This window comes from Capricornis sumatraensis, chromosome 18 (genome assembly GCF_032405125.1).
Source record: "Capricornis sumatraensis isolate serow.1 chromosome 18, serow.2, whole genome shotgun sequence".
Classification (NCBI taxonomy): Eukaryota; Metazoa; Chordata; class Mammalia; order Artiodactyla; family Bovidae; genus Capricornis; species Capricornis sumatraensis.
In genome coordinates this window covers 13,641,431-13,656,378 of record NC_091086.1, presented here as the reverse complement: position 1 = coordinate 13,656,378, position 14,948 = coordinate 13,641,431, and the positions used below count along the sequence as shown (strand labels likewise).

Here is a 14,948-nt window from a genome sequence, read left to right as displayed (position 1 = left end):
ATGTTAAATTTATTCTGAAGTAGAACAAGTTCAGAATCCTACCATAACAGAATACAAAAAGCTCACCAATATGGCTTGATCCCACACTGCAACCTTTAAGAAACTATCACCTGTCAAAACCTGGTATATACATTGATCCACAATTTTCTGAAAAGACTTATTAAAATACTCCTCCTTTGCCCAACCACATATATGTATTCTGCTAGATTTTCTTCAGATACTTCAATCAAAAAAATATTTTAAATACATGTATACACATATCAGGAAAATGTGTATATACATATCTATAGGGAAGCTATATATATATATATATATATATATTCACACACACACACACATATATATACATACATATATATATATATATATCGGAGGATCCCCTGGAGGAGGGTATGGCAACTCACTCAGTATTCTTGCCTGGAGAATCTCTTGGACAGAGGAGCCTGGTGGGCTACAGCCCATATGGTTGCAAAGAGTCAGCTTAGCACAATACATAGTAGTAGCAGCACAATGTATAGTAACATAACAAACAGTAGCACAAGCATAGTAACAAATAGAGAAGCAGATGTAAGCTGTTTCCTGTTAAGCCAGACATTTAAAAGACTTGCAAAATTATAAAACAATATAAAACACCCTTCAAACTAAATCATTTTTGTTTTTGAAAAACAGGTATTTGCATTATAGTATATTAATGACATTAATATCTAATGGATTTATTATTTTAATGAATTATTAAAACATTTTAAAGTTTTGCTTTCATTTCTAATATCTGAGTATCAATTACAACCCATATAAACAGAATTGTTCTTGAGTTCTCACTTATTATTAAGAGCAAAAGGTTCCTATAGACCAGAAGTTTTTAACTTATTCCACCACTGTGTTTCCCAAAGTAAATGCCCATGATTATTACTTTAGGTTACAGAGGAAAAAAAATTTACTAAACAAATGTTAGAAACAATAGCCAACAAAATCTATGATTTCGTGCGTGCCACGCGTGCTCCTTTGTGTCCAACTCTTTGTTGCCACCTTATGGACTGCAGCCCACCAGGCTCCTCTGTCCATGGAATTCTCCAGGCAATGGGCTGCCATACCCTCCTCCAGGGGATCTTCCTGACCCAGGGATCAAACCTGAGTCTCCTATGTTCTCCTGCACTGCAGGTGGATTCTTTACCGCTGGGCCACCTGGGATTTTGTAGTATTGCTTTTATGAAATCATTTATGTAAAAATGTCAATTTAAGGAAAAATATTAAGTAATTAATAGCTCAGGTGACATTCAGTTGTCAGACTTAAAAAGGTAGTACTCAGATCACTTAAGTGGGAAATACTGCTTGAATCCATCATCTTGTCAATTTCCTACTTAAAAACCTGTAAAGTCTTTTAATATGACAAATTTGCCCCTAACTACCTTCACAGCCTTGTACTCTCCCACTCCTACTCTATTCCAGGAGCTCTAGCCAAATTCCTCTGAAGCACCATGCTCTGACACCTTTGCACCTTTGTGTGTAATGGTGCCGCTGTCTCAAAGTTGTCCTCAAATCCCCAAAGCCACACACCTGGCAAATTTCTATTCAACCTTCAAGCCTCAGCTTGGAAGCCTTTCCTAATCTCCTACAAAGTCTTCATACCACCTTCTCTCTGTTTTCATAATTGGAACTTATATTTATGCACGACAAACATGGTATTTCCAAGTTATCTCCACTACCGACCCCAAAGGAGGGATCTTCTATCAGCAGCCTAGCACCATGCCTCAAACATTTTTCTGACCTACGAAGTCATTTAGGGCCTGCCACTGAAATTCTTCTTCCTCTTAGCTCAATGATTTTCAATGAAAATGGTTTCCTACTAGTGCTATCAGATGATTCTTTATACAAGGTCCAGACCTCCTCAGGTTTAGACAACACATAAGTACAACTGAGGCACTTCCCTTGGCGATCCAGTGTTTTTTAACACTCCGTACTTCCAATACTGGGTTGGGGTGGGGGGGGCCGGTGTGTGCAGGTTCAATCCCTCACCAGAAACTAAGATCCCACAGGACAACGGGGAGTGGCCAGAAAGTAAAAACAAACAAAAACGTAATCGAGCAAAGCCCTATGGGGCCTTCCAGAACAGAGGCCCCTCCCATGTCCTCAACTTGCCTGTTGTCTGTAGAAAAACTTTATCTAGGTCTTCTAGGTCTTCCCCAAGTTCCAAAGAACTAATTTAATAAGAGTAGTGAGAAACTGCAGAAATAAAACAGCCAAACGATAAAACAGTAAGCTCACCCATTCTAAACCATGTTCTTTGAGTTGTTTTGCAGATACTGAAACCTCCACCAGGTGGAAGTTAACTATCCGATGCCGACAAGCAGGTAGACTCCAACTGATTGGAACGACTATCCATGAGCTGATCACACCCACAATCCCCCTCCCTCTCCCTATCTTTAAAACCTTGCCTTGAAAACCTTTGGAGAGTTGAGGCCTTTTAAGCACTAGCTACCGAGGCTCCTTGCTCATGTGTCTTAGTCCTCAGTCGTGTCCGATGTTTTGTGACCCCATGGACTGTAGCATGCCAGGCACCCCTGTCCATGAAACTCTCCAGGCAAGAATACTGGAGTGGGTAGCCATTCCCTTCTTCAGGGGATCAAACCGGAGTCTCCTGCATTGCAGACAAATTCTTTACCATCTGAGCCACCAGGGAACGCTTGCTTGGTACCCTGCAGTAAACACTGCACTTTCCTTCACAATCTGGTGTCAGTAGATGGACTTTATTGTGCTCATGCAAGTAGACCCAAGCTTATTTCGGTAAAGTAAGTACTCACTAAAAGGTGTGACACCTTATGTTATGAAAAGGGAAAGTAACGAGGGGAAAAAAGCTAGATATCCGTTCTACATGATCAACAAGTTACACAGTCTATAAACAAAAGAATCCATAGACTATTTAAAAAAAAAATCAGTGGACTATCATGTCTATAAGGCTTAATACACAAAAACAGGAATCATGGGACACTAAAATACAATCACAAAATACATGAGTATGCAAGCAAAAATGAAGATGTTCCTGAAGATGAAGTAATGTATTAATAGGAAAAGAGATTCTAAAGCATCAAGTTAAAATAGTCTGTTTGCATATGGGATTTGTTAGCATACTTAGTAATTTTTCCTGAATTAGAAACTTCAATTCAGACTTGTGTCATATTCAATATTCTCAGAAAAGTATCAACTATGAATCAGGTCAATATGTTCATCATTGATTAACGTCAATCCGTACTGTCATTTTTGCTTTTTTCTTTTTATGTTGAATTGAGCACCTCAAGCTAGCTATCTAAACACTCATTTTTACCACAGGATTTACATCACAAGTCCTAAGATGAGCTATTTATCTAAATTTTTAAAATGCGTCTAGCGTTTAACTTCATTTAAGAAAAAAGCTTGGCAAAAAAAAAAAAAAGGTTGCTAGAAAAAAATACTCAGTAATTAAAGATACTCTTAAAGGTCAACTGGAAAAGTACCTTCCAAGTCCTTGTTCTTCTAACATTTAGTGAAGCAACACAAGGAACTGGTTATTGGAAACATGACAATGGGTAACACATGATCCCCAGCCTCAGGAACATTGTGACTTTTAACAACCCTGCATATCAAAACAACAAACATTTCATTCATAACACCTTCTGCATGGCTTTTACCACCGTACCTGTTTCTCCTCTTTAACAAATCAATTTACAAAGCAGCTCTCACATCCTCCTGGCTTATTCTTCTAACCTTATCTGTACCAATAAATACCATTCAAGTATCATACAGATCAGGGGAATACATTGTCAAGCTTCTGACAGCCAAAATGCAAAGAGTGGCTATCTAGTATATACTTTTGGGACCTGCACCAAAGTAGTGATGATACCCTTCTTGGCTACTGACAGATAGATAGAAAGAAATTTTTTTAAGAGAGCTTTTTGCTAACATTGATTAGTTTAGGTCATTTCTATCCCCAAATCCCAGGTGAAAGTAAAAACAAATGATAAACAACATAGCAACAACTTTGCCTCTTTTTCACACAAATCAAAACGTGACTCTTGATTAACCTCAAAATATTTTCTATTTCTGATTCAGAAGGGAAAAGGGCATATGGCTTTGAGAAATACAAATGAAAAAAAAAAAAATCACGAGTCCACAATTTAAACAAACCTATTAAAAACTTCCATAAATTGGCAGGAAGCAAAAGAAACCAGCACGTAAAAGTTCATACTATATGATTCCAATCACGTCAATTTAAAACAGACAAAACTAATCCGTTCTGTTCGCAGTCAGGATTGCAGCTACTCTTAGAAGTGAAAAAGGCATGAGGAGGGCTTCTCATATGCACGTCATTTCTTGATTTGGGTGCTGCTTATATGGGTATATTCAGGTTTTGAAGAATTCACTAAGAACGTTCATCTACAGTACACATTTGTCTTTGTGTCACAGTTATTACACGTCAACAGCGTCTTTTAAAAACTCTCCATAAACTTTTAATTATACTAGAAATGTCAAGTGGGCCTTTCACTTGTGGTGGGAAAAAGCCAACTGGACTTTAGTTAGAGGACTTGCCTGAGTCCCAAGTCTTCTATGATTTTTAATGACTTCAAATCTCTGAGCCTGTCTTTTCATCTATCACATCACATGATCCACATGAGAATTCAATTCAATTAACAAGAATTTATTGTCTACCACTGTCTTCTAAGTAATGGGGTTAAAAGTAGTGAGCAAAAAACAACAATCCCTGCTTCATGCTGTCTTTATCCTAGTCAGTGGATACAAATAAGAAACAAAAGGAATAAAACACACAGCATCTCCTATGGTGACAGGTGCTACAGCAAAGAATTAAGCAGGAAAGGGGAACTGAGGCAGCAGTAACTGTAAGTAAGGAGCTCATATGCTGTGCTGTGCTTAGTTGCTCAGTCGTGTCTGACTCTTTGCAATTCCATGGACTGTAGCCCGCCAGGCTCCTCTATCCATAGGGATTCTCCAAGTAAGAATACTGGAGTGGGTTGCCATGCCCTCCTCTAGGGGATCTTCCCAACCCAGGGATCAAACCCAGGTCTCCTGCATTGCAGGCGGATTTTACACCGACTGAGCCACCAGGGAGGTCCAAGAATACGTACTGTGTAGACTACTCTTTCTCCAGGGGATCTTCCAGACCCAGGAATACAACTGGGATCTCCTGCATTGCAGGCGGATTCTTTACCAGGTGAGCTACTAGGGAAGGCCAAGGAGCTCATGGAAGGCCTCAATGTAACAGTGACCTGAATCAGGTGAGGAAGGCAATACCAGGGGTAAATGTATCCCACGAAGAGTCTACGTAATTTACTGCACTTGGAAATATACAAATGCTAATTAGAATGAGTTCGGGTTCTAAAGAACAGTCACATTAGAAGATGAAGGCTTAAAAAACCTGCCTCAAATCCATGCTCTAAGACTTTGGGAGACGAATAACTGAATGACGTTCCAGACGTAATTAAAGAAATTTCAGCGACCATGCTTTAAAAGGTAAAACGGACACTTTCTTGCGTACCGCTAGAGAACGACGAAATGCAAATTCACACCGCCCTGTGCACCAAAAGGCCTCACGAATTTCAAAAATTAGTCCGAAAAAACAGGACGCTTTCTTTTCTGACGGTCGTTAAGGCCCAGTAATTTTACTTTCCCTCTACAGTAAGTTTTCATGCCTCCGCATCCTTCTCAGTCGTGCACACATCACACACGGTGATAGAACAAAGACCAGTCGCTCTCGCTAGAGGGAGAGAAAGGCCCACACCTGGGCGAACACCGAGGTGAGGGGACGGGAGACTGCGGTTCTCGTGTCTGCCTGGCTGTAGCATCCTAGAAGGCCTCCAGGGAACTGCGTGGATCAAGGCACGCGGGAGCCGCACGGCGCGGCCCGGTACCTACCCGGCACTCGGTCGCATCTGGGGGCCGTCTTTTTCCCGCCCGGCTGGTGAGAGCCGATGTGCCGGCCGCAACCAAGGGTGCAAAGGTCTTACGTCGCTACGCTGTGTCTCCGAGGACGCCCTACCGGTGAGCGGAACCTAAATCTGTTTCGCTTTGCCTCAGTCGGCGCCGCACTTCGCCTTTCCGGCAGCGCCCCACTCAAAGGCTGCCGGCTAGCAACTTCCGCCCTCTTAGCTGAAAGTGGAGAAAGGAAGCTCGGAACGGTTGCGTCGCGGATTTTCTGGAGCACGTCGAGTTAGAAGACACCCTTTCCTGTCGCGGGTGGTGCGGAGTCGGCTCGTGGGTCTCTGAGAGCCGAAAATTGAGAGCTTCTTCGCGCCGCGGAGACTGCACCCGGCGGCTCAGCAGCCGTCACCATGGTGAGGAGGTCGCCTCGGGAGCTCGGGACCTAGGGCGTCGGAGGTGGCGGGGCCTGGGGTCCCATGGGCGCTGGGGCTGGCGGTGAAGGGTGATAGGCGGAAGTAAGGTGCTTCTGAGGGAATGAGGGTGGACTCCGTGGGGTGCGCTCTTGCTCAGTCGTGTCCGACTCTTTGCGACCCCCTGGACTGCAGCACGCTAGGCTTCCTTGTCCTTCACCAACTCGCGAAGCTTGGTCAAACTCCTTTCCCTTGAGTCGGCTATGCCATCCAACCGTCTCGTCCTCTGTCGCCTTCTCCTCCTGTCTTCAGTAGTTCTTCGCGTCAGGTGGCCAAAGTATCGGAGTTTCAGCTTCAGCATCAGTCCTTCCAGTGAATATTCTGGAGTGATTTCCTTTAGGATGGACTGGTTGGATCTCCGTGTTGTCCAAGAGACTCTCAAGAGTCTTCTCCAAAACCACAGTTCAAAAGCATTAATTCTTAGGCGCTTAGCCTTCTTTATGGTCCAACTCTCACATCCATACCCTGGGGTCAAAATAACCTCACTTATGGTCGGTGGAGTGGAGTATTCGCCTGAGCACAGGCTTTTGGAGTCAGACACGTTTCACTCTGCTGAATTCCTGACTTCACCTAAAGTTGTGTGGCCGTCAGTTCCAGATTCTAGTGATAACTCTGTACACTAGTCTTTAACCCCGCATCAGTCCTCATCTCGGCTGAGGAAACTGAAGGTAGGCCCTGCCGACAGCCAAGCAGCTGGACTTACAGCCCAGATCTGACTGCCAGATCTTTTGTCTTTCTACTACGTACCTAATCTGTGTTTCTCTGCGAAGTGGCAAATCCACATACCCTTTTCACGGTTGCTGCCAAGTTTATGTGATAGCACTTGAAACCACCACACAATACAAAGTAACTTGTTGATTGTTACACTTAGAATTATTTTCCGTGTTGTTGGGAGTTGGCCTCACACCATTGTTTTATTTTTGTAATCTTAAAATACAAATAGACTGGGGCCATACGTTTATAAATAAAACTGGCATATAAAATAAAACAGGCGCTTAAGAAGCAAAAGAGGATCCCATACATTGCTAACGAAACGAAAAATAGTACAGCGCCTTGAAAACAGTTTGGCATATGTCGGAACAAAGACTTCTGGGTACACGTTTATTCACTGAAAACTGGAAACAAGCTAAATATTTGTCAACTGGTAAATGAGTAAACAAACGGTGGTAAAAATAAAATGGCTACTTGTCAAAGACTTGAAGTATGGATTCATGCAGCAATGTAGGGGAATCTCAAAAGCCTTATGCTAAGTGAAAGAAGCTAGATGCAAAGGGTTGCATATTGCAGATTCCATTTACTTTCATTCTAGGAAAGGCAAAACTAGAACAACATGCTAGGTTGGAGGTGGAAAAAGATGATTTACTTCAAAGTGACACACAACTTTCTGGGGTGTTGGAAATATTCTTAATTTTGACTGTGGTTACAGAGCTGTATAGCTTGTGAAAACTTACAACTCTATACCTACATGCACGTATCTTTGTATGTATGTAAATTATACTTTAATAAAACTAGATAAATTAAAAAATTTTTAAATAAGTATGAATGATGATTATATTGAAAAACCAGATATTAATGAGAGCGATTCTAGCTAGAATCAGATCGTCTCTTTTGTGGTCCAGTGGATTTTGGACAGTTCTCTTCAGTGAACAGTAACTTTCACTGTTTATTACAGAAGTAAATCCTGATACCTCATATCATCCAGGATTAAAATTTATTTAACTTACATGATTAGGCTTAATAGTGCAAGTTATTTAATCAAGTGAGCGGTGGGTGATATACGACGATCTATATACTTCATATGCTGCTCATAATAAAGTATTTTAGAATAATTGTCGGTTTTTTTTAAATTAAAGTTAACACTTCTTGCATCGTTATAGCCACAAAATGAATATATTGAGTTACACCGTAAGCGCTATGGATATCGTTTGGATTACCATGAGAAAAAGAGAAAGAAGGAAGGTCGAGAGGCTCATGAACGTTCAAAGAAGGCAAAAAAGATGATTGGTCTGAAAGCTAAGCTCTACCATAAACAGCGCCATGCTGAGAAAATACAAATGAAAAAGACGTAAGTACCATTTATTTGTTGTACCAAGTTAATGTCTTTTGAGTATTAGTTGTTAAAACTGATAATCTTGAGTCTTTCTCATTCTTGGTAGTATTAAGATGCATGAAAAGAGAAACACCAAACAGAAGAATGATGAAAAGACTCCACAAGGAGCAGTACCTGCATATCTACTGGACCGAGAGGGACAGTCTAGAGCTAAAGTACTTTCCAATATGATTAAACAGAAACGAAAAGAGAAAGCGGTAAGCAGTAAAAAATTGGTCTTTATTTTTGTTGTTGTTGTTCAGGAAAATTACTTAAATTCATATTTGAGGTTCTTAGTTTCTTCAGTTAAATGGCAAAATAAAGTCCAACTGTTACATTATTTAGATGTTGAAGTCTTTCATATAAAATGTTTTAGTAATAAAAAAAAGGTCTGCTTTCTTACCATGAGAACATTCAGCAGGATATAATTTTTTTTTAAAGAATGTCATGCATCTTTAGTTTTCAAAAATTATTTAAGGTAATTCCCTGCCGACCCAGTGGTTAGGACTCTGCACTTCCACTGCAAGGGGCACAAGTTCAGTCCCTGGTGAGGGAACTAAGATCCTGCACATCATGGGCAAAAAAAAAATTATTTAAAACAGCTTCTTATACTTGACAGCTCCTAATGTTGTGGTGGTGTAGAGAGGGATACAACTGCTTCTAGTTTTTGTTGCTTTGCAGTGCCAAAACTGGATAAAAGGAAGAGTAGTGGAAAGCATCCTAAGTGATTTGACTCAGATAAAAGTTCAGAAATTAAAAAGAAAAAAAAAAAAAAAACTTCTGGCTTGCCCTTAGTGTCAGATTCGGTTAAATTTTGCTAAAAGCTGAGGGAAAGAGATAGATACTATTTTTAAACACCTGTGGATAGAGTGACAGATGTAGGTAGCAGCAGAATATGCAGTATCTGTATTTAAAGAACTGACTGTCTCCAGATTTGATCTGTAAAATCTTACTGCTTTTTTTGGTATCTATCAAAATTAGAATGGTAGAACTTCACCAAATTTTAGAGATTATCTACTTAACCTCTCTTCATTTTACAGATGAGACTGGAGTCCAGGAGTTTTGTGAATCACTTTTCACAGGCACTTATTTATGAAATGCTGTAGGGTTTGTCCTTCATAAATAGGTCCAGAATTCTTTCTGCTGCCTTGTGCTGCTTGCATTTTTCTCCCCCTGCACAGAATCTACACTCTAAGGAGGTACAAAATATGGAGTGATGATTTTGTCTTACTAATATTACCTAAAAATCCATTCAGGGTAGAAACAGATAAGAGATAGAGACAGTCTTCCAGTTTTATTACACTATGAACTATTTAGCAGTAAACTTAACTAGTTCCAATTAACTTCAGGCTTCTTGAGGACACAGTGTAGATCTCTAGAGAACAATTGAGCCAAAATATTGTTGCTTAAGCAAAAAAAGTGAATCTATAACTTTGTACAACTAAAAAATACTGGACTTTTTATTCTCATTCTCTTTTACTAACAATATAAATTTTAATTGTGATCTGTTTTAGGGAAAATGGGAGGTCCCTCTGCCTAAAGTTCGTGCCCAGGGAGAAACAGAAGTATTAAAAGTTATTCGAACAGGAAAGAGAAAGAAGAAAGCCTGGAAGAGGATGGTTACTAAAGTCTGCTTTGTTGGAGATGGCTTTACTCGAAAACCACCTAAATATGAAAGATTCATTAGGCCAATGGTAAGACCCTGTTAGAGTGCAGTGGCTTAAAAGATCTGCTCCTGTGGTAAACCGTATAATTTCCTAAAATTCCTAAAACTGGTATTAAAAAAAAACAGGTTGAAAGATGTTTTTAGGCTGTTTTTAAGCTGATGATAGGTATTGTTTAGCACTTTTCCACTACTGTCAAGAATCTCTGGCTTCGTAGGAGATTTGAAATGAAAAAGAATTCTCATTACAGAGATTGTCAGTGAATCTGGACTTGTAAACATCACAGAGACTTCCCTGGAGGTCCAGTGGTTAAGACTTAGTGCTTGCAATGCAGGGGACACAGGTTTGATCCCTGGTTGGGGAAGTGAAATCCCACAAGCTACATGGTGTGGCAAAAAAAAAAAATTAGAATCTTCATTTCCACACAGTCATTTTACTCATTCATCAAGTGATCTATATGTCTGTCACTTGTCTTTGAGAACAGTTAGAAAACTGGAGAATTGTTTTTTCAAGAGTCAATTCCAGCTTAGTAAGAGAAGTATCAGTGCCTTTGAAAATATTTACTTAATATGTAGTCATTGACAAAAGAGAGTATTAAAATAGCAGTAATGGCCAAGCTCAAATCTCCTTCTCTTCTCCCCTAATATATTTTTGCAGAATGCCTTTAAACAGAATGAATTCATCTCCCAACTAGACACCAGCCTGCTTAGAAAAACAAAGAATCAAAGGGGAAAGTTGGCAGTATTACTCTAGTTCTCAATCTGAATAATTTTCAATGAATTAAAATGTTGCCCAGCATCCTGCTTCTATCAAGTTCTACTGGAACATAGCCATGCCCATTCATTTACATATTGTCTACGGGTCTAGGTGACTAGGTGAATCTCGTCTCTGTAATAGAAACTTCTCTGGGCTGTCTGCAGTTTTTGACCAGTATTAACCATCAATGCAGAGTTGACAGTCTTTTTCACCAAGGAAGGTGGCTGAGGTATATAGAGACTTGGAATCAAGATACTTAAGTGTGATTCCATCCTCACACTATTTAGCCTGGGAACAAGTTATTTAACCTGCTGGTCCTTGTTTTATCTTTTTTAAGTAGCAGGAGTTGTTAAGGCTGTCATGCTGAAATGCACTGTCTATGAGCTCTGGCACAGTGCCTGGCATGTCTCAGGCCCTCGGGAAGTATACACAACTGGACAGCTATTCCATGGTGAAAACTTCTTAGGAGTACGTGTTTGAGTTTTTCCTCACATATTTTTCTGTAACTATCAGATAAGTTGTCTGTAGAATTAATTCTATTTTTCCGATGCCTTAAGATATAATCAATCCTCTTTGGAGCAGGGTGGGGAGACGATTGGAAAAGATAAGCAAAAAGAATCAATATTCATCATTAAGATCTTTAACTCAGAACATTCTTGTGTTTGGCTTACTAGGGATTACGTTTCAAGAAGGCTCATGTAACACATCCTGAACTGAAAGCCACCTTTTGCTTGCCAATACTTGGTGTAAAGAAGAATCCCTCATCCCCACTATATACAACTTTGGGTGTTATTACCAAAGGAACCGTCATTGAGGTGAATGTAAGCGAATTGGGCCTTGTAACACAAGGAGGCAAAGTCATCTGGGGTAAGTCCAATTTGAATATGGGGTTCTTGGTGTTATAATCCTAAAATAGACATTTTAAAGTTGACATGAGGTATGCAGCAGATTTTAATGCAGTTAAACTTGATGTGACTAAGACTTAGAAAACGTGAACATTCTTAATTTAGTTTACTGGTTTCAGTTATATAAACTACATTGCTAGATATTTTTGGTTGCTTTTTGTTTAAAAAGGTATTATTAGAAAAGATGGGAAGTTACAATTGAAAAATACTGGAAGAAAATAACGACAAACGGGGGAAGGGAGGCATACAGCGAACATGTAGCTACACTACTTAAGTGACAATGACAAACTAAAATATGTCATATGTAACCACTTTAAATTCTTTCTTCCTCATTTTCTTAGTTTTCTGCTTTCAGTACCCAGGTATTTCTAAACTTTAATGTTCTTTGAAAGGGAAGAATACAGTGTATAGCTTATTGATTGAATCTTCATATGAGTCATTGGCATGTACTTCATGTTGACCTAGAATTTAAAATAGGCTAATAAAACTAAGCATTTCTTGGCTACTGGTTGGCCATAGTATTATGCTGAGAAGGTATATTTTTATTTAGTTATTTTTCCATAGTTTTTACCCAAAATTAATATTGAAGTTTTAACAAATGCTTTTTTGGCACCTGTGAAGGTGATCATACTTTTTCCTCTGAAATATTTAGGGAATTAATTGATGTATTAATAGTCTTCCTAGTAATAAATCATAATGTATTTCTAGAATATACCTTCTTTGGTCATGATGCATTGTTCTTTTAATATTCAAATGATTCAACTTTTCCAAGTTTAATTTAGGATTATCTTTTCTGTGATTTTAAGTAAGATACTGTTTTATTTTTTATGTTATCTTAGTCGGGTTTTGGTGTCTGTATAATGCTAGGTCAGAGGAAAGAACCAAGATAGTTTAATTTTTCTATGGTTTATAGAGAAATTGTTTTGAAAACTGGAAGGTTCACTTCTCCTGCAGGTTTTGCTAATGGATTTGAAAACTTGGATTATTTCCTGCCTTGCTCCTGGTATAGACCAGGTGCCAGTAAACTGCAGCCTGCAGGGCTGCCACTTGTATTGGAAAACAAAAACAAAATAGGTTGTTAAGTTGATTTGAAACTTAGTTAATAATATTTGATGCTTTTTCCAGTAAGAATTGTGTAGAAAAGCAGTGCTCAGGTCAACCCACAAAGGCATGTTGAGTGATTCCGTTTTATAAAATCTCATGTAATACTACAGTTGTTCACTTTTTTTCTTTCTTAAAAGTGATGATTGTAAATATTTTAAGAAAAGAATGTATGTATTCTTTTTTATTAGCTAACATCCCTCATTGTTCTGTTTTATTTCCCTTAGGAAAATATGCCCAGGTTACCAATAATCCTGAAAATGATGGATGCATAAATGCAGTCTTACTGGTTTGACAGCAGTTACATACAAATAACTCCTTATAATTACTGAAGACTGCACACCAGTTGGGAAACCATTACTCTGATATTTCTGAATACTACCAATCAACCTTACATGTTGTCTTCAGTCAAAGAAAACTATTTATTCTACTGTTTTAAAAATGAAAAAAGCCAACATTAAAATGATCTAGTTTTACAAACTGGTCTTTTGCATCTGTTTAGCATTTAAATGTTCATAAAAATAAAATTTAAAAATCAATTATAGAAATATCTTACTTCAGCAGTATTTGCATTAATGAGTGGTACTATGCAGTGCAGACCTGTCATTTAAAAAAAGGAAAAGCCAGTATAGCTGAAAATACCTTTTATCATAAAGGTTAGTGCACACTCAAATGGGAAGAATAGGCCAAGCAACTTTGTCACGTCTAAGACCTTACCTTTAGGTCTTCTCCTCACCGTAGATTATTAATCCAAAGATATATAGCATTAACACATTTTAATGAAAATACTTTAAAAGTGTACGAGAGATGGCACATTACACTATAAAGTTCAGAAGAATGATAGTAAGTCAGGGAATTAGTATCTTAAACATTTTTCCCTTCTCATTCATCATATATAATACCGTATACTTGGAACTATATTTTCTACTCAAGACACATGAAAAAAATAAGCCAAAATGTTTATACTTTTAGCATTTTCTATATTCTAAACTTAGGGTAGTATATTTATATTTTTAGAATGGTAAAAATGTAAGTAATTCCAGATAAAATAGTTTTAAAAAGACTGCACTAATGCCCTTAAGGGGAAATAAATATATTTGCAGTTACTTAGATAATATTAAGAAGGTCATGTTTTAGTCAAAAGCACATTTGTGATCTGAGTATGTTTGTGATGGAGCTTTAGGGTGTTTATTTTTTTTTTTCTTTAGGGTGTTTATTATATTAATTTACAATCACATTAATTGTTTTCAATTCTGTTTATTTTTTTTTAAAGTCTGTCTTGAAAGTACAACCAATGTGATTAATTGTGGCTTTAACAAAATCAGTGTAAACAAATCCAGTATCTAAACACATCTTCACCAATGAAATTAGGGAAAAGGGAAGGAATTTCAAAACATAGACAATCACAAAATATAGGTTTAATTACTACTGTTAAAATTGAAAAAAAGAAAAAAACTACCAAGAAAACAAACATAAGTACTTGTGTAAGTCTTGCTATTTTGAATAATGTAACATCTTTCTTAAGTTCTATAAACAGGTAGAAGTTCTGGAACACACAAACACTTAAGAAAAGAAAGGCTAGTTCCTTGGGAATGACTATCCAGTATGATACAGTTACTTCAGGATAACCTAAGAGGAACCTACCTTACAATCAGATTTTAGCAAATGATTTTGCCACTAATAGAAATGGGGAATGAGTGAATGACAAGTTTCGGAGGGTGAAACGAAATAAACTAAAGGTAAGCACTGGATACAGAGCTGAGGTTTGCTTATTTTTCACAAGCAAAAATAAGCAAGTTAACTATCTTGTACAAATAAAGCTTGATACTAAGTATGTGAACAGAAGCATAAACATTGCAACTAATCACACCCATGAAAGACTAGATTAACACTTTAAACACAGTATTGCTACTAGTGGACAAACAAGGCAGAAATTTCTAAAATACTGTTATACAGATGAGTAATGTTAGTATAAATTCTTTATTTACATTAAGATCTGTCTCAGTTTGCTGGTGTGACCAAACCTTAGAAGGTAATCCCTAAGGGTAAAGCAGAA

The 14,948-nt window shown here is 38.2% G+C and overlaps 2 protein-coding genes across 3 annotated transcripts in view; one reads left to right on the top strand and one right to left on the bottom strand.

Annotated features, from left to right (window-relative positions):
- GFM2 (GTP dependent ribosome recycling factor mitochondrial 2) overlaps nt 1–6,010 on the bottom strand; it is a 51,271-nt gene extending 45,261 nt beyond the window's left edge. For both annotated transcript variants that reach the window (XM_068990602.1, XM_068990603.1), the window contains exon 1: nt 5,902–6,010. The gene's annotated coding sequence lies outside the window, so the exon portion shown is untranslated. The remainder of the gene's footprint in view (nt 1–5,901) is intronic.
- Nucleotides 6,011–6,159: 149 nt separating this feature from the next.
- LOC138094554 (ribosome biogenesis protein NSA2 homolog) lies at nt 6,160–13,333 on the top strand. The gene is made up of 6 exons (XM_068990641.1): nt 6,160–6,320; nt 8,255–8,442; nt 8,534–8,684; nt 9,981–10,160; nt 11,561–11,753; nt 13,120–13,333. Exons 1-6 carry the CDS (start codon nt 6,318–6,320, stop codon nt 13,185–13,187), a joined length of 783 nt encoding a protein of 260 aa, XP_068846742.1. The 5' UTR covers nt 6,160–6,317; the 3' UTR covers nt 13,188–13,333.
- Nucleotides 13,334–14,948: the final 1,615 nt, after the last annotated feature.